Raw genomic sequence first — 22,623 nt, 5'->3', positions numbered from 1 at the left:
TCCGGCCATGAAAAGTCACAAGTCCTCGAATATCGGTAACAAACTCCGATACCTGCCCGATCACCCTCTCCCTTTTGCGGTTCTCCGGTCTCACTGCTTCTGCCTGGGCCCCTCGTATAGTGTCCAACACCGGAGTCATCACTGTCCACCTCATATAAACGTCTCGAATCGGGGCGCTCTCCGCCCTACGGCTCAAAGCATCGGCTACAACATTAGCCTTGCCCGGGTGGTACAGGATCTCACAATCATAATCTTTTACCACATCCAACCATCTCCTCTGGCGCATATTCAGGTTGGGCTGATCCATCAAGTACTTCAGACTCTTGTGGTCCGTGTATGTGGTACACCGAACCCCATACAGATAGTGACGCCAAATCTTGCGGGCGAACACCACAACCCCCAGCTCCAGATCGTGGGTGGGATACTTCAACTCATGAGGCTTCAGCTGCCTCGAAGCATATGCTACCACATGCCCCCTCTGCATAAGCACCGCTCCCAAACCGGATATCGATGCAACGCAGTACACCACAAAATCCTCCATCCCCTCTGGGAGTGCGAGCACCGGGGCTTCGCACAACTTCTGGCGAAGTGTCTCAAATAAGGTCTGCTACTCCGGACCCCATGAAAATGCAACACCCTTCCGGGTCATCTTGGTAAGTGGTACGGCGATCTTGGAGAAATCCTTAATAAATCTCCGATAATAACCGGCCTATCCCAGAAAGCTCCTGATCTCAGTGGGCGATCTCGGCACCTCCCACCTCATGACTGCCTCAATCTTGGCCGGGTCGACTAATATCCCATTTTGGTTGACTAGATGTCCTAAGAACTGAACCTCTCATAACCAGAAATCACACTTGGAGAATTTGGCATAAAGCCTCTCTGACCTCAATACCCCGAGAATCTCTCTCAGATGCTCCTCGTGCTGCTCTTTAGATTTCGAATACACCAAAATATCATCAATAAATACGATCACCGACCGATCCAACATTGGCCTGCACACCCTGTTTCATGAGATCCATGAACGCAGTTGGTGCATTGGTGAGCCCAAAAGGCATCACCACGAACTCGTAATGCCCATAACGATTTCTAAACGCTGTCTTCTGGATATCTTCATCCCGAACCCTCATCTGATGATAACCCGATCTCAAATCTATCTTGGAAACCAAGGCGCTCCCTGCAACTGATCGAACAGATCGTCGATCCTCGGTAATGGATAACGGTTCTTGACCGTCAACTTGTTCAACTCCCGATAATCAATACACATCCGGTGTGAACCATCCTTCTTCTTGACAAAAAGGATCGGCGCTCCCCAAGGCGAGCTACTCGGTCTAATAAACCCCTTTCCCAACAGCTCCTGAAGCTGTGAGGATAACTCCTGCATCTCTGGCGGCGCGAGGTGATAAGGCGCCTTGGCGATAGGTGCTGCTCTCGGAACCAAATCGATACGAAACTCCACTTGCCTCTCGGAAGGCACACCCGGCAGTTCCTCGGGAAAACATCCGAAAACTCGCACACTATCGGAACCTCATCAATCGAACTTGGCCTCCCCGCGGCCACTCCTGTGTCCATCACATAGGCTATGAATCCACTGCAGCCTTTGCTGCAAACTCTGTCTCGCCTTGGCGGCCGAACGAAACGCTGACCCACATCGGGTCCCCTCGCCATACACCGTAATCACTCCCCTACTGGGGTCTCGTATCGTCACCAACTGACGCTCGCAGTCTATAACAGCTCCAAATCAGCTCAACCAATCCATGCCCACTATAACACACACGTCCCCCATCGCAAACAGGACCAGATCTATCGGGAACTCCACACCGAAGATCTCAAGGATACACCCTCGAATCACCTCCGAAGCATACACTGCTCGCTCATCATCTATGGAAACTCGCAGAGGTCAACTCAACGCCTCTCGACGGATACTAATGTTCTAACTAAATGCCAAGGAAACAAATGACCGACTCGCACCCGAGTCAAATAATACCAAAGCAGGTACAGAACTCACAAGAAAAGTACATACACATATCATCATATAAGCACAATATCTCAAAAAAAAAAGATAAAATACAGAATACATACCAGCCACAACATCGGGCGCCACACGGACCTCCTCCGCAGTCAACTGGAAAGCTCTCCCACGAGCCTTCGGAGCCTCGACCTTCACCGGTCGAACCTCGGTAACCCTAGTAGCAGGCGCAGATTCCTGGTGTAGCTGAGGGCACTCGGCCTTCCGATGGCCGATCTGGTTGCAATGGAAGCAAACCATAAATCCCTTGGGGAAATCCCTGGCGATATGCCCCTCCTTGCCACAATTGTAGCAAGCACCTGATCGACAGGCCCCCTCGTGACCCTTGCCGCACTTCCTGCAAGTGCGGCCCTTATGGCCTCCAGTCCTCGAATCAGCGGACTTGGTCTGCTTGGCTTCCGGCTGAGACTGAGCCGGCCGCCAATCCATCCTCTAAGACTCGACCTCCTCCCTGGCCTGAGTCTCCAACTCAATCTGCCTCTTCCGGGCATTTGCCTGGAGCTCAACAAATGTCCGGTATGTCAAGTTCGACACGAACTCCCGAATGTCCCTCCTCAGAACACCCAAATACCGGCTCATCCGTGGCTGCTCAGTAGACACCTGCTCAGGGCAGAACATCGCCCTTTCATGAAACTTCCGGGTGACCACAGTAACCGAATCATTACCCTGCTTGAGGGTCAAGAACTCCTGAACCAGCCGTTCCCTCTCCACCGGGGGAACATACTCGTCTCTGAACATGGTGGTGAACCTCTCCCAGGTCACCGCTGAAATCTCTGCAAGAGTGAAGTTCGTTGTCACGAACTTCCACCAATCCTTCGCTCCCAAGCGAAGCTGGTTCAAAGTGAACCGTACCCTCAGGTGCTCTGGACATAAACACATATAAGCATCCCTCAATGTCAGCAATCCATCTTATCGCAGCGATCGGATCCTGCGTCCCATCAAACTCGGGTGGCTTCGTGTTGCTGAACTCTCGGAACAACAACGAGTCATCTCCCTGAGGCCTGGCGGTAGGCACAGCTGCTGTAGCTACAACGGTTGCGGCCTCAGTCATCGCGGCGTATCGCTCATCTAAAGTCTCCAACAGTGTGGTCTTGATAGACCCAATCATCTCCGGATTCTCGGCCCTGATCGCCGCAGCCACCTCATCGTGGATCATCTGACGGAGCTCCTCGTCACTCACACCGCTCGTCTCAGGTCTGTGGCGTGTCCCAACCATGATGTCTCTGAAATATAATATAATAATAATAATATCAAAGACTCATTCGAGCATGCTCACACTCAAAATCTCAACCCTACTTGTTCCTTAGTGCCCAAAGGATTCTTACCTAGAGTGCGCACTGCTCCGGTGTCTTCGGTAGTACGGGCCCTTATACTACCGCCTACACCGCATCAGTATTCACCCTAAGTCCTCATCCTTGGGCCCCAAGTCACAAGTACTCTATATCTCACTGGTATAGGCTACCCCTCGGTAGACCTCTCATAAGCCCCTCACTGCTACCTACTCGCTCACAAGCATCACATAGCAGCACAACCCTTCCTAGGCTAAGGCATCACAAAATCAGGCCACTCTAGTCCTAATATGAATACCTAGCCAACTCTAGCATGCATAATATAACATGTCATATCACAAAACGTAAGGGCATTTTGGGGATTCACCGTTCGGGCGCTGGTTGACCGTACACACTGCTCCGCTTTGGTTGTCTCAAAACCTCTTGTAAAAAAAATTAATGCTTTTATCATTTGAAAATTTTCTCAAATCCTCGGTTTGATTCAGTTACGCTCGAAGGTGCATCCGAATCCCTTAAACCAAGGCTCTGATACCAACTTGTAACAACGTAAGTTTTAAAACAAAATTTCATTTTGTCACAACCATTTTCACATATAATATTTTCAAAAATATCCAACAGTAGTTATCAAAACATATCATATCCCAAGATCACAAAAATCAAATCCTCTCTCTAGTGTGTACGAGTCATGCTGACACCTTCCCACGGTCCTTGCTAGTACCTGAAACACACAACGCAACAACTGTAAGCATAAATGCTTAGTGAGTTCCCCAAAATACCCTTACACACATACGCCTTTCCAGGCCATACTCTACATGGCCTTCCGGTCCATGTGTCTCAGGGGACTTCCGTCCCAGTCCCAGTAGACCTTCCGGTCCTACTCGTATCGAATTTCCGGTCCATGACTCCCTAACCTTCCGGTCCACGTCATAATGCCTTCCGACCCATATCATACATAGCATACATATCACATACATAACGCATACAGAACATGCAACACATAACATACAAAACATGCATCTCATAGCATACAAGACCTTCCGGTCACACATAGGTACCTTTCCAGGTACAGTATAGTGAGAAGACTCACCTCGTATGATGTCTAGAATCTCACGTGCTCGATATCTCTGAATCTCGAAACGACGACCAAGCCCCGCCTAATCACAACAAATAATCATTCTAATTATTAACGGCTTCCAAGGCTATGCTACACCCTTTTCCACTATCCCACAGAAGGGTAAAAGACCATTTCACCCCTCCCTGACTCGAAAGTCCACATGTTGACCAAAACCCTAAAAGTCAACAAAAGTCAACAGCAAGCAGTACGCGGGGCGTACCCTTGCATTTCAGAAACGGAGGACTCAACCCACTACGCAACGCGTACTGGGATTACGCCCAGCGTACATCCCAATTTCTTACTTTCCCATCCTAATGTCTTAAACGATTAATACATAACCCCATATTCCAGATCTGGCCAGTTTAATACTTCTTAATCCATAAAGTCGAAACCTTTAAGCCTTTGCATGGCTATAAAGGTTCCCCACACCTTCTAACACCTTTCCTTTCTCCAACAAAAGTCTAGATCTCATGCATGGCTCAACATTCACGTCCAAGATTGCATTTTTATGAACATACAACTCATATAGTCCTGGAATATGATAGCTCTAGGCCAATGGAGACTATTTGCTCATAAAATCTCCATCTTGGGACCAAAAACCCTAGAAATTGGTCCAAGAAGCACACCACACAAACTACAAGGTAAGATCTGAAATTTTTACCTCAGGAAGAAGCTCCAACCTTTGTAGTCCTCAGATCTACACTTGTCCACCCACTTCTAGCTTCTACAATGGTCTCCTCTTCTCTTTCACCACCTTGGAATGAAACTTGAAGCTTAGAACACCCACTCCCAAGCTAAAAACGAAGGAAATACTCTCTTAGGGTTTCTTTCTGAAAGATGGTGGCTGAGGGACAAGACCATCTCATTCCTTTGATAGCCCTCAAGTCATATTAGGGTTTTGAGTCTAGGCCGGTTATGCCCGGCGTAACCTTAGGTACACCCAGCGTACCCGGATGGAACCGCATACAAAATAAGCGCGCGAGTGCGCACAACGTACTCCTTGTACGCCGAGCGTACTCATGAGCTTCACACTCAACACAAAGGACCCAATATGACAACTTGGAAAAGATGAAGGGTTAAATAGTTGAACCTGAATTTCGGGCTGTTACAATTCTACAATGAGAGGATATGTCTTTTGATCCCTTCATATTTTCACGAGGTAACCAAGGAAGACTAACGAAGACTTGCAACCCTACAAGATACTTTATAGGTTTGGAACATAAGGGAATTTTAGACATTACATGCGATCAAACATGGTGTAGATTCACTTGCATTGGTTCTTTCTTTAAACCTCCTTTTGTGACAAATCAGTTGGTGTATTTGCTAATTTGTGTTTATATGTAGAATTACGGAAAGAATGATGTTACTTATTTACTTGAAGTGTAAACCCTAAAATAATTAAATTAAACTAACAAGCGGTTTTATTTTTTAGTAGGAAATAGATTTTGAATTTCGTCTTAAAAGAGACCATTCATAACATAGAAAAAGGGAAAAGATTGGAATTTATTACTTAAAACATATGATTTGAATAAGATTAAAGCTAGAAGTTTTCATCTTGGAAAACTTGGTTTTAGGGAGATCGTGACCCTGATATACATATTCTAATACCGGTAATTAAATTACATTGTTTTAATGAGTTTGATAGTATGAGCACGTTTGGCACTCACTTACACTGTTTACAACTCTACATAACAACTGGTACTTAGATTGCTTTATTTATACATTCATGTGATTTTATCAAATATTTGTTTTTTTTCTCAGTCAAATGTTTAAGTTTTCTCCTTTTTTGTACTGAACTTTCAATTGTTTCACTACATGATACTTTTTAGGATGCTCGGTAGAGTTTGATCCATCTTTATCATTCCATGGCAACAATAACATATCTTTTTTTTCTGGATGCAAGATTAATATTGTTGCTTATTTTTATCAGTATTACGGTGAAGAGAAACACTAATACTAATGTTTTCAGGCACAAGAGTGATTCGATGAGCATGTCGAGATGATTCAACATCAGGAGCAGTTGCGACAAATTATAGAAGCAGGACAACAACTTGGATGAACATGTTTCGAGACTTAAAAAAAAAAAAGAGAAGATGGGATGTCGATTACTTGAATAATTTTTTAATGCTTGAAATAGTTTTTAATATCTTAAAGGTAAAATGTAAGATAGAAATGTGTTTTAATTGTTTTATTTTGTTCTATTTATGTACAGAAAGAATATTATTAAAGGAATGAAGGGTCACATCCATAGGATTGCTCACGAAAGATTTGGCAGTATGGTAAGGATAGATGATTAAAATCATATTATTGGTAAGAAATTGTAAGCAACTTGCTATCATGTGTTGCATATCACTATTATTTTTAGAAAAACTGAAGTTGGTTGTTATTATGGCTAATGACTTGAAAGCAGATTGCTATTATGACAAGTTTTCAGTACTTAGAAGACCCTATAGTTGCCATGAATTCTAAAGGTGGCTAATTGCTTATGTACAATAAGATTAATATGGTTCCTGAGAAAGATGAAAATCTATTTATTATTTTTAGATCATGTATTTAAAAAAATGGTGTACCAGGTTCATATATTCTATTGAAAAGAGAATCTATTAAATCTTATCGCTATGTAAGTCACATTTGTAATTAATCACGTCAATTTGTGGCCATATGTGTGAGGTTTTCATGAAGCACCTCTTATCTACATCATGACAACTTTAAGTATTTCTATTGACTATGGATCTGGAATTTTTGGTCCAATTAGTTGCTCAAGTGTGGTTCAGTAATCATGGCAATTTGTCTCCTGTTTGATTTATCAACTATTATTTGCATTGCTTTTGCTTTTATTCTTTAAGTGAAAATAAAATTTTATGTTCATAGTATGATAACATTTTAAGCGTGGAGGGGAAGGTGTTGTTTAAATGCCACCAATTTTTGCATGTTGTTTATATTTGATCACCTTTATCATGGTGGGTGTTATTTACGGCCCATACACCTTTCGATGGTGAAAAACATTGAGCTTTATCATAAATCTCCGATCATCTACAACTTTTACTACATGAAATACAAGTCTGTAAAATCATTGTCTAGTGAAATTGCTCTATTTCTGATACTACAATTTAGGGATTCAGATCAAGTATTAGTTGTTTAGACAAGATTTCAAATCCAAGTAAAAAAATCCGCCATGCTAATTAAATGTACGTTAAAACTAAGCATCGCCTTTGGCACTTCTAATTTACCTATATACTTCATGTGATTATTTCCAGTTAATTATTTTTAAGTTGCTGCATTCCACAAATAGAAAAGGACTAAAGATGCACTCACAAACCTATACGCCACACAGAGACAGAAAGCTAATTGAGTTTATTTTAATCGAGTTTATTTTATTTGTTGACATGCATATGCTTTATGTAAGTTAAGGAACGATGTTAGTTAAATTGTGTTCATGATGAAGTGGTGTCTATATTAGCCATTTAATTCACGCATTTTAGTAAAAGAATTATGCGGAAAATTGCAATTATTTTGGGAAATGTTTTGATAAAGTCTTATTTTTTTAACAGAAAAATCTCATTGTTTTAAGAAAATCACATAATTTGTCATTTCCTGTTCAAATATAAAAAAATAACTTTTTCATTAATTTAAGGAAAATGTTAAATAATCGAGAATTTTTTGTTAAAAAAAAAACTTTTAATACCTTATTAAAAATTTTGCAAAATAATACGACTTTTCTATATAAAACCTTTTAGTAAAAGAAATGGATTTTTTTTCTAAAGAAAATTATGTGATTTTAATATGAATGTTGGTAAGGTTTTTATAAGTTGTATAAAAGTGGAATTCTTCCTAATTAAAATTATGTTTTTTAAAATTCCAATTTTTTCTTACTTTGTCTACCGTGGATTTCACGGGTTATATCTTAGTTTATTAAAATAGGAGAGGAGATTCATTTATTAGATACTATAAATATAAATATATTATTTAAATGTTTATTTAGGAAAATTCTTCCAAATAAAAAAATAGAACAAATTACACGAATGATCCTTAAGGTTTTGTCTTTATCCCTAAAGTAGTCCTTACGAAACTTTTTTCCCTCGGATGGTACCTACGGAGCAAACCTTACACACAAAAGGCCCATGTGACTAATTTTACTAACATATTCTGTTAAGTTTTGTTAAATGACAAAAATACCCTTTGTTTTATGCACACAGATGGTTCTCTCTCTCTCTCTCTCTCTCTCTCCACCAGGTTATGATTTAGGGGTTTTCACAATTGCTTAAAAAATTTAAAAGCCAAATTTAGAAATTTGTGGGCAAACTGTGTTTTAGGTGTAGCTAAGAACTTTGCACCATGGAAAGGTCATTCGACAAAAAATCAAACACTTGGTGGGCAATAAGATCAAACATGTTTCCCTGTAGCATTTTACAAACTTGAAAGAACACCTGAAAGCATAAAACATCGTTTGTACGCCCATTTTCATTCTCATGCTCTTCACTTGCTCATAACCAATTAACCCCTTTGTACCAAAAAAAAGCATAATTTTGAATGGAAGATTCAATCACGATGAACAACATGAAGCAGTTTCATAAACAATCAAATGCAAATCAAAGGAGAGATGAAGAAATGTCGACTAGTCAAATCCCACCTTGCTCACCTAAATCCATCACCGATATCTCCCAAGATTCATCAATTACATCCTCAAAGAACAGCGTCTCCTCTTCACCCTAATCGGAATCTTGATCGGTTCTGCCTTCGTCATCCTCGGACCATAATTTACTACCATCTGATACTGGTAAAGGATATGAAATCCCACGTGTGCAATGGAAGAGAAAGTTCAAGAAGAAGAAGTCCTTTATTGGATCAATGCTTTCCGGCAAAACCAGAAGGAGATGAGGGGGGAACGAGAGTTGTAGCCGCTTCCTCCGGTGAGCTTCTCATCTCATCACTTGATAGCATCACGAACAGTAGCAGCGGGCGCGAGGGTGCTGGAGGAGCTGTGGTTGCCGGTGTTCCTAGGTGTTGCCGATGGTGAAGGAATGAAACAACAGAGGAATGAAGTTGAAGATGTAAAAGACCCATATATGAGAGAGAGGGGGGACCATTTATTTGCATAAAACAAAGGGTATTTTTGTCATTTCATAAAACTTAACAGAATTTGTTAGCAAAGTTAGTCACAGGGGCTTTTTGTGTGCAAGGTTTGCTCCGTAGGTACCATCTGCAGGAAAAAAGTTCAGTAAGGACTATTTTAAGGAAAAAGACAAAACCTTAAGAACCATTAGTGTAATTTGTTCAAAAAAATATTAAGCATTCCAAATTTAAGAGTTTAAAAAGTAAAATAAAAAGAACTAAAATGAAATTGTAAAACTTCATTTTCTCATGCAATGAAAACAAAAGCCCTGAAAACCCCAATGTTCACCTTTTGTGCAAATCAACAAGAAAAAACCTTGCTACCTTCGTTCATGACGGTTCTACCTAAGCCACTAATACCCAGGAAGATAACCCCATCTCCCGGACAGCGGAATCTGTAATGTTCGCTATTAATGTCAAAGTATATCCCTTGATATCACCTGACAATCGAATAATTACCGATGGATTCATCATCGGTAGATTCAATCTCTCTGCAATCATCAGCCGCCGGAGAAAATGTAATAGTGGTGTTGGACGGAAACAGGGGGAAAGGAAGTCTCGATGCTCTAGATTGGGCGATTAAGTACATTGTTGGCCCAAATGACACCGTCGTCGTTCTTGGAGTGTTGCCGGAAATTGGCAAGAAACCCGCTCCTTCTTGTTTACCTTTTCACCTCGGAGTTGGCACCTCCGGCATCTGTAAGCTTCTCATGTCTCTTGTATAACTGGTCGGAATTCGCCTTGAAAGATTGATTCAAATTATGAACTCCTTCTGATCGATGCTTTTTGTTTTTACTGTTATTAAGTCAAAGTTTGTAATTTTATAGATCAATGTAGCCAGTACTCTTTCTTTTTTGTACAAAAAATGTTGATTTTCATTTGAATCTTGGGCTACAAATCAGGGATAAAACTCGAGTTTTCACACAATGAAATGACTCCATCGGAACTCCAACAAGCGATTGGGAGAAAGAAGAGGGAATACCAAAAATTTCTCCAGCCCTACTACCACCATTGTAAGCAGAGGGAGGTTTGTGTTTTCTTTGCTTTCTCAGTACTTAAAGGTCTCGTTTGCTTTCTCAAAAAGATGGAATTTGATTCTCTGATCTCCCGTCTGTGTAAAAAGACATAAAAGCCCTCCTCGTCTGAATGATCCTCCCTGCAGGTGAAGTTAGATATAAGGCTAGCTGCAGGATACGAATCCAAGAAATTGGCAGTCGAAGAAGCAGAAAAGCTCGATCCCCGCTGGATTGTTCTAGATGGGTACTTCATTTTTTTGGTTTCTTGATTTTCTTTTGAAAATTTCAAGATCTTGTCTTTATGGATTCCCTTTTGAATTTTAGATACTTGAAGAAAGATAAAGAATATATACACAAAAACGTAGACTGTCATGTAGCTTTATTGAAGGAAAAAGGTGTAGCAACCTTAATCCCATCAAAAACCACAGGCCCAGAATGCGAAGAATGGCAAACAGTTTGCAGAAAAATCGATGATCAAGCTTTCACGGATGATGACTTTGTGGAAGAATTACCAAACTCACCAAAACAAACTCCATTAACGCCTTCTTCATACCCGTTGTCATGGAGAACAGGGTTCCCAAGAGCTTTTTCTTTGGGTGAAATTGAAGAAATAACAAATGATTTTCAAAATGTCACGCTTAAAGATCAAAATAGGATCATATACACTGGGGTTTATGGAGAGAATCAGGTTATTGTTATGTGTTTTCGTGCAGATGATCATTCGGCTTCTTTACTTAAAATTGTGTCGCGAGTTCGCCATAGGAATATTTTGAATCTTGTTGGTTATTGTTGGATTGGTGGTTCCATCTTCTTGTTGTGTGATTGTCCGGAAGGTTCACTTGAAGCTTGTTTGTTGTGTAAGTCTCCTTTTGTGAATTATGTGATATGGCAGAACACGTTGTACTATGTTGGGACTAATGTTAGTTGTTTAAATTGGAGACTAATCCCAATGGGACAAAAATCCACGGAGACTCGCTCTTTATCTGTTGTTTGTGCAAAAGACATAAATACCCTTCTCATCCTCATGGTATAAAAAAACTTTAGGTGACAAGGCAGCAACAAAGCTTTCATGGAACACACGGTGGGGTATTGCCCTAGAAATCGGTGCAGGCATCCAATATCTTCATGAGGAGTTTGCAGATGGATCAATTGTAAACTTATCCCTTTGTTCTTGTAATGTTGCACTTGGTGGTGATTCTTCTGCTATGGTAACAAAATCTTATTTGTGTGTGTTTCTTTAAATGAAAATGGACTTTTGAGTCATGAATTTTGAAGCCTTTAATGGTGATATTGAAGCTTTGCATTTACGAGACAACAACAAAGCAGATGAAGATTGATAATGATCCGCAAGATGAATCCATGTTAGTGATATAAATCTTGTGTAATTTATTGGTTCGAAGGGTAAATAATGTGTGTTTTTGGTGAATTAAGATGCAAGAATATAGATATGAATGAGCAACTTAGAGCGGATATACAAGATTATGGAGTTTTCTTGTTGGAGCTTATATCGGGACTTAGTAGGCGATTGTTTGAAAAGGATGGTCAATCCCTTGTTGACTGGGTAAGGAAATGCTGTCTATAGTGTTGTTTCTTTTTGACTTAATAGGTTAAGAACTTGATTGGGTTGTTAATTATTTACTTAATTTGGACCTAATGACTTCGGGTTTAAGAAACCAACCGTTTGCCTATTTTCCTTTATTTTTTCCTCCAAACGCACATGTTTAACATCGATGGATATTGTTAAAATTGATAAGTATTATGAAATTTGTTATTTAGTAATGTAATTGTAAAATGATTATTTAGTCTCGTTAAGAAAAAAAAACAGACATTATGTGTCCAACATTTTATTAAGGCACTAAGTCATTTTTCACAATCATGACATAAATAGAAAAAAAGAAACAACCCTTTAAGTTTGTAAATTATATATATATGAATACATAGAAAAAAAAACAACCTTTTAATTTAGTAATCTATACGAGTTTTATTTTATTTTATTTATTATTATTTTTTTTATGATAAAAGAACAACATAAAGACAAAAGAATAAAACTTTCATCTTTCAGGCACTACCGTTTTTGGAGAAGAATATACTAAGCCCTATTTTGGATCCAAGGTTAACAGTTACAAGTGATCCTCGAGTGGTTCATATGGCTCGAGCCGCATTGGCATGTTTGAACAACGACTCAAGCCACAATCTTACCATTAGTAAGGTGTTGGCCATCGTACGAGGTAATCAATAGGTGGAAGTACTACATTGAGAACAATCATGGCATAATAAAAGATAGTATGACTATGTATCTTATACAATAAAAGTTGTATATGGCCCAAAGTTCGGTTTTTGAAAGGGAATAATATTACAAAAATAAATGATTTTCAAGTATGTAACAAAAAAGACCCTAGTGGTGATTTCCATGTATGTATCAGAAATATTTTAATAATTTTAACTTGTTTAATTTGAGTGTATATATATATATATATACATATATATATATATATATATATATATATATAGGGCTAGGTTATTTTGTTTTTTACATTTATTGTGTGCTAGAATGCACCAATAGAAATTTAGTAAATTAAATAATTATAGATATTAAATGATTTCCATAATTATATATATATATATATATATATATATATATATATATATATATATATATATATATATATATATTAAATGATATACATAATTATAATTCTTTTTTTATGGAAACTAATTAAATCCGTCGTTAATGCCAGCAATAACATTCTCTCAAAATGAATTTGCATCTAGGTTTTAATTTATGAGTTCGTACTTGTTTCAAGACTCAATCACTTAAAATACAATAAAGTTGTATGAAATATGATGAACGAAAGTGTATTCTACTAGAATACACTCTCATTCTGCTGCAATACACTCTCATTCTTCTAGATATGAATTTATTCTGAAAGAATATTATTGTTGACATTAATGACGAATTTAATTAGTTTTCATAAAAATGAGTTATACGTATGGATAACATTTAATATACATATAATTAATACTAAATTCCTATTGGTGCATTCTAGCACACAATAAATGTGAAAAACATTTGAATATATATATATATATATATATATATATATATATATATATATATATATATATATATATATATATATTGTATCTTATGTAAGTTATGAAATTTTAGCAGATTTATTTGATAGATCATATTGGAATGAAAAATCACATAGATCTAACATGTTTATTTAATAAGTTAGAGTCCAAGAAAAATGAACTACCCAATCATGTTTATTTAATAACTTGAGTTGGAGAAAGTTAAACTAATCAATCTAAGATTATAGATTTAACTGATAAATCATATGGATCATGTTGTTTAACTAAAAGTGTTAAATTGAAAAAGAAACTCCCAACATTGGAATAAACAACTTAAATAACTTTTTTTTCCATCAAATTTCAATGAGTCCACATATTATTTTGGATATTCCTTTGAAGTACCTATTAAATTGAAAGAATTTTAGATAATGATTTTTTTTTTTGATATTTTATGAAACTTTACCTAATGATCATTTTTGAAAGTTCCCCTAAAAATCATTTGTAAAACTTCCCTAAATGACCATTTATGAAACATCGTCTTTGGATAATTTGTGACATTTAATTATATAAATATTAACTTTCTATATTTTAGTTTTTTATCTTTTGTATTTAATTCATGAAGAAATTTATTTAATTTTGTATTAATTATCATAAACCAAATAAAGAGGTAAACAAAACTAAATATAAAAAATATAATACTTATATAACTAAAATTTGAAACATAAATTTAGGCTCAATCTGAAGAGAGTCTCCGGTCCAACACTTGAAATATACTAATTTTAATTATCATGTAAATATATTTTATTTAATATATAAATAACTTTTGTAATCTAAATTTTATCTAAACTATTTAGAATACAACACTATCATTAAATAATTTTGTTTTCTATTTTTTTTTTAAATATTTGAAGTATAAAAAAACTATTTTACTACTTTTTAGTTTCTACGTGATGTAATTTTCAAAATTTATATTTATTTTTCTTATACAAATGTATTTATTTTTATGAAAAATATGATGCGTTATTAAAAAATAAATATGTTATTATAAGCATACTACTATTTTGTTTTAAAAATATAAGTATGTGGTTTTGATGTAACATATGTGCTCAAGGTATAAGTCTTTTAGCATTTACTTATTTAATCAAGTTTGAGATGTGGGGTTTTCAGGGCATAATAGGGCGAACAGTAGTGTGTTTCGATAGGGCCACGTCGCTTAAGTTGTGAGGGGGTACGGACCATGACGCGGTGGCGACTAGGTTTAAAACCTTAGATGTCGGGCCTTGAGCCTTATTTAAGGGTGCTAACTTTTAAGGTTTCATGCGGTCTCCAACCCCTGCCACCAATGACAAAACCCAAGGCCCCTTGAGTTTTCTTGGTGCTTGTGTGTGTGAGTGTGTTTGTGTTTGGAGCATTCTTGGTGAAGTTTTGTGGGAAAGGAAGATTAAGGAAGAAAATAGAGTACAGATCTAGAAGCTGTGCTTCTTTCTCCTCTTTTTTGGACCATTGTAAGTATCAAACATCCTTAGTTTATTGATTTCTATGCTTAGATATAGGCTTAAATGATATTTTGGTTGTCTTTTAGTCCCATAACTTGTGATTGCTTGGAGGTTGGAAAACTCCAATGGATGATGTTGTTTCAGTCTCACTTATGGACCATTTCATACTAGAAAGTTGTGTTCTCATCCCTTTTCCAAGCCATTCATAATCCCTTGGTCATTTATTGTTCATTTAAAATTTAGAGTTCTAGATCTTGGTTGTTTCGGCTAAGGAGATGGATAAAGTTGGAAAGTTTATCCAAACAAATCATTAATCGATTTAGATATGAGCTTTGTTGCTCTAGATTTCAAGTATTAATGTAACACTCCAAATCAGGTATTACCTTTGAAGCCCTTGAAAATTTTAAATGTTTCGTAATATGTTCCCTAAGTATGATGGGCGTACTCATGGGTACGCGTAGCGTACTTTGCAAGAATGATCGTGGAGGGACAACACATACGCTGGGCGTAGGTGACGGATGTCCAAACCCTAATTTCCGGACTTGAGGCCTATATAAGCATCATTATCTCATTTGAGCCTCACCTTAATCAGCCTCTTTCACCTTCAAATGTCTCTGAAAACCCTAATACCATTAGAGAGTGTGTTTTGAGCTTAAGGTGTGCATTTGTGGCCATTTTAGTGTCCGTTCAAGAAGAAGGAGTTGTCAAGCAAGCTTGGAGTGGTTTTGGGCTTCAAGAATTTGTATCTAGTTCACCTTGAGGAGCTTCTGGAGTTATAAAGCTTTGATATTGCCTTCTTATTCTTTAGATATAGTTAGGGATTTCTTTATGGTCCCTTTTGTTGGTTTTGGACCTTCTCTCGAGAGTTGAGCAACTATAGAGGCTGAAATGGTTAGATCTGAGCCTTGTGAGCATGCTGGATGCATAAAGGTGCTATCTTGGAGAGTATCTAGACTCCATGCAAGAGTTTGGAGCCTTAAATGAAGTCCTAACGTGAAGAATGAAGTTTTTAAGTCCCATAGAGCATGCAAGGGCATAAAGTTGCCAACTTTATGCCCTAGGACATCTTAATGAGCTCAGATCTGGTTTTGGACGATTAGACATCGAGTATTAAGCACTTAATGGAAGGAAGTGCTTAATTTGTTTGTATGTTGGGCGTAAGTTAGTGTGCGCCGCGTGTACTGCTTAGGGACTCAGTACATTGCGCGTACCAGGGTGGTATGCCAGGTGTACAACAGTTGGACTTGGACTTGTTTTGGGCCTTTGTGCTTTTGGGCCTCAATTAGTCATTGGGCCTATTCACGTTTTGGAGTTAGTGGGCGAATTTATCTGTTTTGGGCCATGGATGTTATGGTTGGGCTTTATTGGCCCATGAGGCCCATTAATGATTATGGATATGGACTTTGGGCCCAATAACTAAGGAAGACTTTTTGGTCCATTGTGAAAGGACTTGGGGATTTGAATTCTCTACAAAGATGGTGTTTGATCCCAACTTTGAGTAATGTTATTATTGTTCAGCACATGTGTTTACGGACTGTTAGGAGAGCAGCCTTCGGATTCTTCAGACAGAGGTGAGTCTCCTCACCATAACAATGGGTCTAAGGCACCAAGGCCGGCCCATTAGTTGTTATGTGATGTGCTAATTGGTTATGGAATATGTGATATGCTAGTTATTTGTGACACTTGCATGAAAGACCTTGGAGGGTTCCCGAGGCACCTAGATGTAAGACCTTGGAGGGTTTCCAAGGCATTCTTAGTGTAACACTGTAAATTTCAAAACATTTTTTTTTAAATCATATTATTCTCATTTACAAAACGCATCTCTATATTGTTTAATTAATAATATAGGATCCTCAAACATAACTATTTCTCTAGTGTGTACAATCGAGACGGTGCCTTCCCGCGATCCTGAGAAAAACCTGAAACACATAACACATAACGCGGTAAGAACGAAGCTTAGTGAGTTCCCTAAAATACCACAGACATCTCAGTAGCCTCTCATGGCTATACTCAGATAAGACCCTCCGGTCAATGTGTCTCAGTGGGACCCTCTGGTCCCAGAACTCAGGTGGACCCTCCGGTCCCAACTCAATAAGCTCACAATAACAATACTCGGCATAAATCACAGAGACATAATGCAGGATAACACAACACACAAATAAACACGTAATACATCTCAGTCACACAAGGATACCACTCACGGTAAGTATAGTGAGAAGACTCACATCGGATGAAGAATGGCTCCTACAAATGTTGTCGTTGCACACCGGCCTCTAACACTGTGCCAAACCCACAGTTAACCCAATTAGGATCCAAGACCATACCTTCACTCATCAGGTCTAAAGATAGCCCACCAACTCGGTCCCCAAATAACCCAAACCCATTGGGCCTATCAAGGCTCAATACTAAGTGTGCCCACCCAAGGCCCAACCCTTAAACTCAAGTAAAAAAGGCAAGCCCAACACAAGGGCCCACTAATGGCCCAATCTTCCCAATTGGGCCCAAACTTAAATGGACCTAACCCCCAAGCCCAAAAATCCTTTACTAAATCCTAGGAGGGTGAAAAGACCATTTTGCCCCTCGAAATCCACATTTGCTTGAAACCCTAAAAAGTCAATGGAAGGTCAACACTCGCCACATATGTTCGGCGTACGTCTCTTTACGTTGGGCGTACGCTTAGCCATGCATGCAACGGGGGTGACTCGGTGCTACGCTGCATGTAGTTGGGAGTACGCTCGGCGTACGTCCCAGACTTGCTTATCCCACTCAAGTGATCTTAACTCATTAAGACAAAGGCTACCATCTCAGATCTCGATCAAATGAAGTCTCTTATAACATAAAGTTGGTGACTTTAAGCTCTATCAAGGATGAACAAGTCTAGATCTTATACAATCTCACTTTTTCCACCATAAAATCCACATATCTTATAGATGGGGAGATCTTGATGAACAAGACTCCATTTTTATGAACTTCTACCGTCTAAAGATATCAAGGAGGACAAGTATAAGGCTCTTGGGTTGACCAACTCAATAAGCTTCAAGCTGTGGGGACATAAACCCTAAAATGGACCATTAAATGAACTATGCAAAATAAGAGCAAAGTTTTGAGCTTGATACCTCTAAATGATGCTCCATCCTCAAGGAAACTTAGATCCAAGAGCTTGAATGACAACTCTTCTTCCTTCAAAGTTCCTTCTTCTCAAAATAATCCCACAAGATCACTTCATAAGCCTCTAATGCTCACACAAGCTAAGAAATGAGATTTAGGGTTTTGAGGGAAGTAAGATGCTGGAAATGGTGGCTGAATATGAAAGCATATTGTTCCTTAAATAGGGATATTCCAAAACATTAGGGTTTTGTTCCAGGACCTAGTACGCCCAGCGTACTAGGTGGCCTTCGCGTGTCTTCCATGCATATGAGTACGCCGAGCGTACATATAATTACGCCTCGCGTACTCAACTGCCACATATCTCAAAATAAGTGCTAAACTTGCCAAAACTTCAAACTGTCGTAGCTTCTTCGTTACCAGTCCGTTTCCAACGAACTTTATATCCCCGGAAAGGTGATGAGAAGCCATACGCTTCTAGAAACTCATCAAAGTCTCAAAGTTCCATGAATAAAGCTTAGAATTCATAAATGATCAATCAGAATGTTACAATTCTCCCCCACTTGAATTAGATTTTGCCCTCGAAATCGCTCCTCAACAACACATCGATCAAACTCAATAATAACTCCCAATCCCGAAAATGGACAGACCCTTTTGCCGCTGAGGTACTGGATCTGTCTCTCTAGAACCTGAAAACTCTAGTGATCTGTTTCCCTGTCAGACCACCCTCGCAAAATATCATCATGTTAATCGCTCATCAAAAAAAACAACTCTAAGAACACTCTACCAATTCTGATTCTCTAATTGATCCTGATCATAACCCAAAAGGAATGGAAGGGTCATATTCCACTAAGGACCCACCGCCTGAACAACTGTCAGAACTCATCGGAAAGAAAGAACCCCAAACTCAAACACAAGAAAATATTATGCTCGCTTGGAAGTATCCTCTGATATCTATAGACATGAACCCCAACTTCCTCTCAATTACCCCTTCAACACTGAGCATCAGGTCAACTCCCGACCCAAAAGATGATCCTCCAAAGGTTACTCGTTGCACATCGAGAACGTTTTACCGACTTCCTTCTCACAATAACTATATCAGCTCATCGTGGCACACGAGTCACGAAATTCTCTTTACCCCAATCGAATACTATAACTCATCTGAAATCGTCTCACCTCCGACCTCTGTCGTCTACCAACCATTGATTCCATGCGTCTCGCGGTTCTTCCCAAATCGGCGAAACTGAATCACTCTGGTTTAAGACATCTGATGGAGAACAGTACCCCTAAAAAAGAATGAACCCATCTACGAATCTGAAACCTCATCTCGCCTACTCAACACACGAACGAATTCTAGACTCAAGCTCGAGAGTCTGATTCAACAGCAGAATTGGAACCACTCAATTCCAATCTGGTACTTAACTCATGACCCAATATTCGCGGATTTATGCACACACCAACTCTTCAATTCCTTCCGATTACGATAATTCCTTCTTAACCCGGAATATAACAATTATCAACCGTCATGGAGACCCCGGTCTCTCCCTGGTTCGGCAATCGAGTGCCTGAAGATTCAATTGGTAAGGCTGCCCAAGCCTAAGAACTCCTCTGCGTCATACTCAGACTAGCGAATTACTACAGCTCCCGGCGGGACAATATTCACCCTTATTGACTACTGAGTGCTACGATCTCCCCTGTAGTCTTGCGACACTCTCTCACTGACTCGAGAATGCTACCGCTCCCCGCAGTACCACAATACTCTCTCTTTAACCAGTGAATACTACGGCTTCCCGTAGTATCACGATACTCTTCTCTGACTCACATACGCTGCGGCTCTCTGCAGTTACACGATACCCTTTCTCTCACTGACTCATGGATGCTACGGCTCCCCGTAGTCTTACAACACTCTCTAACTCACTAACTCGCCATGGGCTAACTCCATGGTCTTTCCCACATAATCCTAAGTGATTACCTCCACTTGGATCCATTCGCTCTCTTATCACCTCATAATCTCATCATCAAATCATCACAACACCGAGTTTACTAACTCATGCTCCACAACCCAACATAGATAGGTGCACACACCCACTCAGCTTGTGCACCACCACTCCTAATGTAAATTCTCGTAAGCCAGGAACTTATCTCAACACAGATACACCCTCAGACAGTCTCGCTCTGGGGACAATTAACTGATGAGTTCCCACTGGAATAATAGTCACTCGACATTCCACTTACAACTCAAATCTCAAAATAATCAAAAAAATTTAGGGCGTCTTACTCAGATACCTCGGTAAACCATCACAAAATCTCATGATGTCTTATCACATACACTGATCTTCCATTCGCACAACTCGGAACCTTGAAATACTCTAACTCAAAGCTTGAAGCACGGGGAATCGTCAATGACTGAAAACATGTTGACAAAAAATCCGAAGCTCCATCCTGTACTGATCACTACCCATAAGAAACTACTCATACCGACTCTGAAATTGGTTGACAAATCACTGCTGTCCCTTCTGGAGTATAGATCACAATCTATACCGATACCCACAAATCTCAGCATTTGCACCCTGAACTCAGCGACCTAACCGCCTCGAACTCAACATTTGCAAACCCGAAAAATCCCTGGCCACAATAAATTCTCTGACCAACGGCCACCTGCCGTGGATTCACCCATCCTTTCTTAAGCACATACACATACATCATCTCACCTTGCACCTCGCCTCATCCACCAATAACCCAGGTCTCATGTGTCCGCACCGCATATCTCTATAACCAGTCGTCTAACCGTACATGAATGGATTGCTGATCCTCTTAATAGAATACCCAGTTCTCTCCCACTCAGGGTTCGAACCATCACCAATTGGCATACAAACAATCTACTCCATAAACTGTTTCACCAGGTGCATCACACTTGACTCTTGGAACGTACCACGTAAGCACATCGATGATATTCCCGATGGAAACTAAGAAACTCCAAATATCCCGTAACTTATACAAAAATCTCAGAATCCTCTCAACGTGACTGCCTCTAATCATCTCGAAGCCTTAGATTGAAACAACGCCAGATACCCCAACTATTCCGAATTAGTCTTGATTCTCCATCTAGAAATAATGCACTATCAAGCACCTCATCTCTGATTCCTCGAATAGCCTCCCATCGCAGAAATCATCATGAAAACAGGAGACCTCACTCTCACTGTCGATACACAACGTAGACAATGACGGCCACCGCCCATGTATACTCCTCCTGATCACTTGAAATCGCTGCTAAAAGCATGACTGACTCGACTAAGGCATCTCTTTGTCCTCATCTCAGTCTTCACTAATAGCTCTCTCATGGTATAAGGAATACCTCATAGCAAACATACTGCCCAAATGCTGTGGTGAAAAGATTACAACTCTATGCTACCCCACGGGGTTTACCTCCTACTCTGAAACCGGAAACTCAATATCTCCTTCGTTTCTCCCCGAAACGGGAACAACGCAACTCTTGCCACAGAAGGTGTCATCTCATCCATCAACCGATGGCTCAACTCAGACCTCGATCCTCCAATAAGCATCATGTGACAACCCGAAATTTCCATTCTGAACAAACCATATCAAGCCAATAGAAGTTAGAACAGTTTCAGAAAAATTCCAAACTTTAGATATAAGTTTGAGTATTTCAGGATTAGCACATAAGGAGATATCAGGAGAGTGGATGCACTAGGGTTTTGTGCAACACTGTTATTCCAATACTCTATGATATTAGAGTTCATTCCGGGAATAAAATATTTTCTGCCAAAAATCTTAGGACTATATATATAAATCTGAACCATATTTATTCATTAGTTACATTTCCAACTAGAGAAAAGCCGAATTCTCTCTCTCGGATCTTCAGGTTTTTATCCGAAATCGTGAGTACTTCTAACTAGTGGTATTATAAAGCTTAGATTGTGTTTAGAAGCATCAAAATCATGTCAAAACACTAAGATCTGTGAGTTTACCGCCCAAGAACACCTTGGGGAGTAAACTCCTTTTTAAGGGCCAAAAGAGTGCCCAATGTCCCTCAAAGCCTTGGAACTCAAACTAGAAGCCACCAATACATGTTTAGACCACCAAATCAATTAGAAACAAAGGGTGGAAGTGAGTTCACGGCCAAGGAAGTTCTTGGGCCGTGAACTCCATGTTTAGGTGCCAAAATGCCTTAAAAACCTTCCTTAAGCCAAGAGACTAATTTAGACATGTACCCTAAAGTGTTTATAGTCTAGAAAACATAAGGAATCACAAGGATAAAGGAGTTTACGGCCAAGACAAGTTCTTGGGCCGTAAACCCCTATAAATGGGACAAATGACACCCTAACTCCTTCCTTATGCCTAGAACCTAACTTAGATCATATCTTTGAAG

At 39.4% G+C, this 22,623-nt stretch overlaps 1 protein-coding gene across 1 annotated transcript; it reads left to right on the top strand.

Annotated features, from left to right (window-relative positions):
* Nucleotides 1-9,797: 9,797 nt before the first annotated feature.
* LOC145074202 (pto-interacting protein 1-like) lies at nucleotides 9,798-13,009 on the top strand. Its single transcript, XM_079020610.1, has 8 exons — nucleotides 9,798-10,240; nucleotides 10,444-10,568; nucleotides 10,704-10,801; nucleotides 10,882-11,414; nucleotides 11,602-11,765; nucleotides 11,854-11,918; nucleotides 11,989-12,118; nucleotides 12,620-13,009. The coding sequence occupies exons 1-8, from the start codon at nucleotides 10,003-10,005 to the stop codon at nucleotides 12,794-12,796; spliced, it is 1,530 nt and encodes a 509-aa protein (XP_078876736.1). The 5' UTR covers nucleotides 9,798-10,002; the 3' UTR covers nucleotides 12,797-13,009.
* The last annotated feature ends 9,614 nt before the right edge of the window (nucleotides 13,010-22,623 follow it).

This window comes from Lactuca serriola, chromosome 9, assembly GCF_051521515.1.
Source record: "Lactuca serriola cultivar US96UC23 chromosome 9, Lser_US96UC23_V15, whole genome shotgun sequence".
Taxonomy (NCBI): Eukaryota; Viridiplantae; Streptophyta; class Magnoliopsida; order Asterales; family Asteraceae; genus Lactuca; species Lactuca serriola.
The sequence above is the reverse complement of the archived record's forward strand: the minus strand, read 5'-3'. Positions and strand labels throughout refer to the sequence as shown.

Bases quoted from the DNA above. Each gene is read 5' to 3' on its own strand.
- LOC145074202 (XM_079020610.1), top strand. From the start codon at position 10,003: ATGGATTCATCATCGGTAGATTCAATCTCTCTGCAATCATCAGCCGCC. The intron at 11,766-11,853 runs GTAACAAAATCT...GTGATATTGAAG, and splicing joins GTGGTGATTCTTCTGCTATG to CTTTGCATTTACGAGACAAC. The intron at 12,119-12,619 runs GTAAGGAAATGC...TTCATCTTTCAG, and splicing joins GTCAATCCCTTGTTGACTGG to GCACTACCGTTTTTGGAGAA.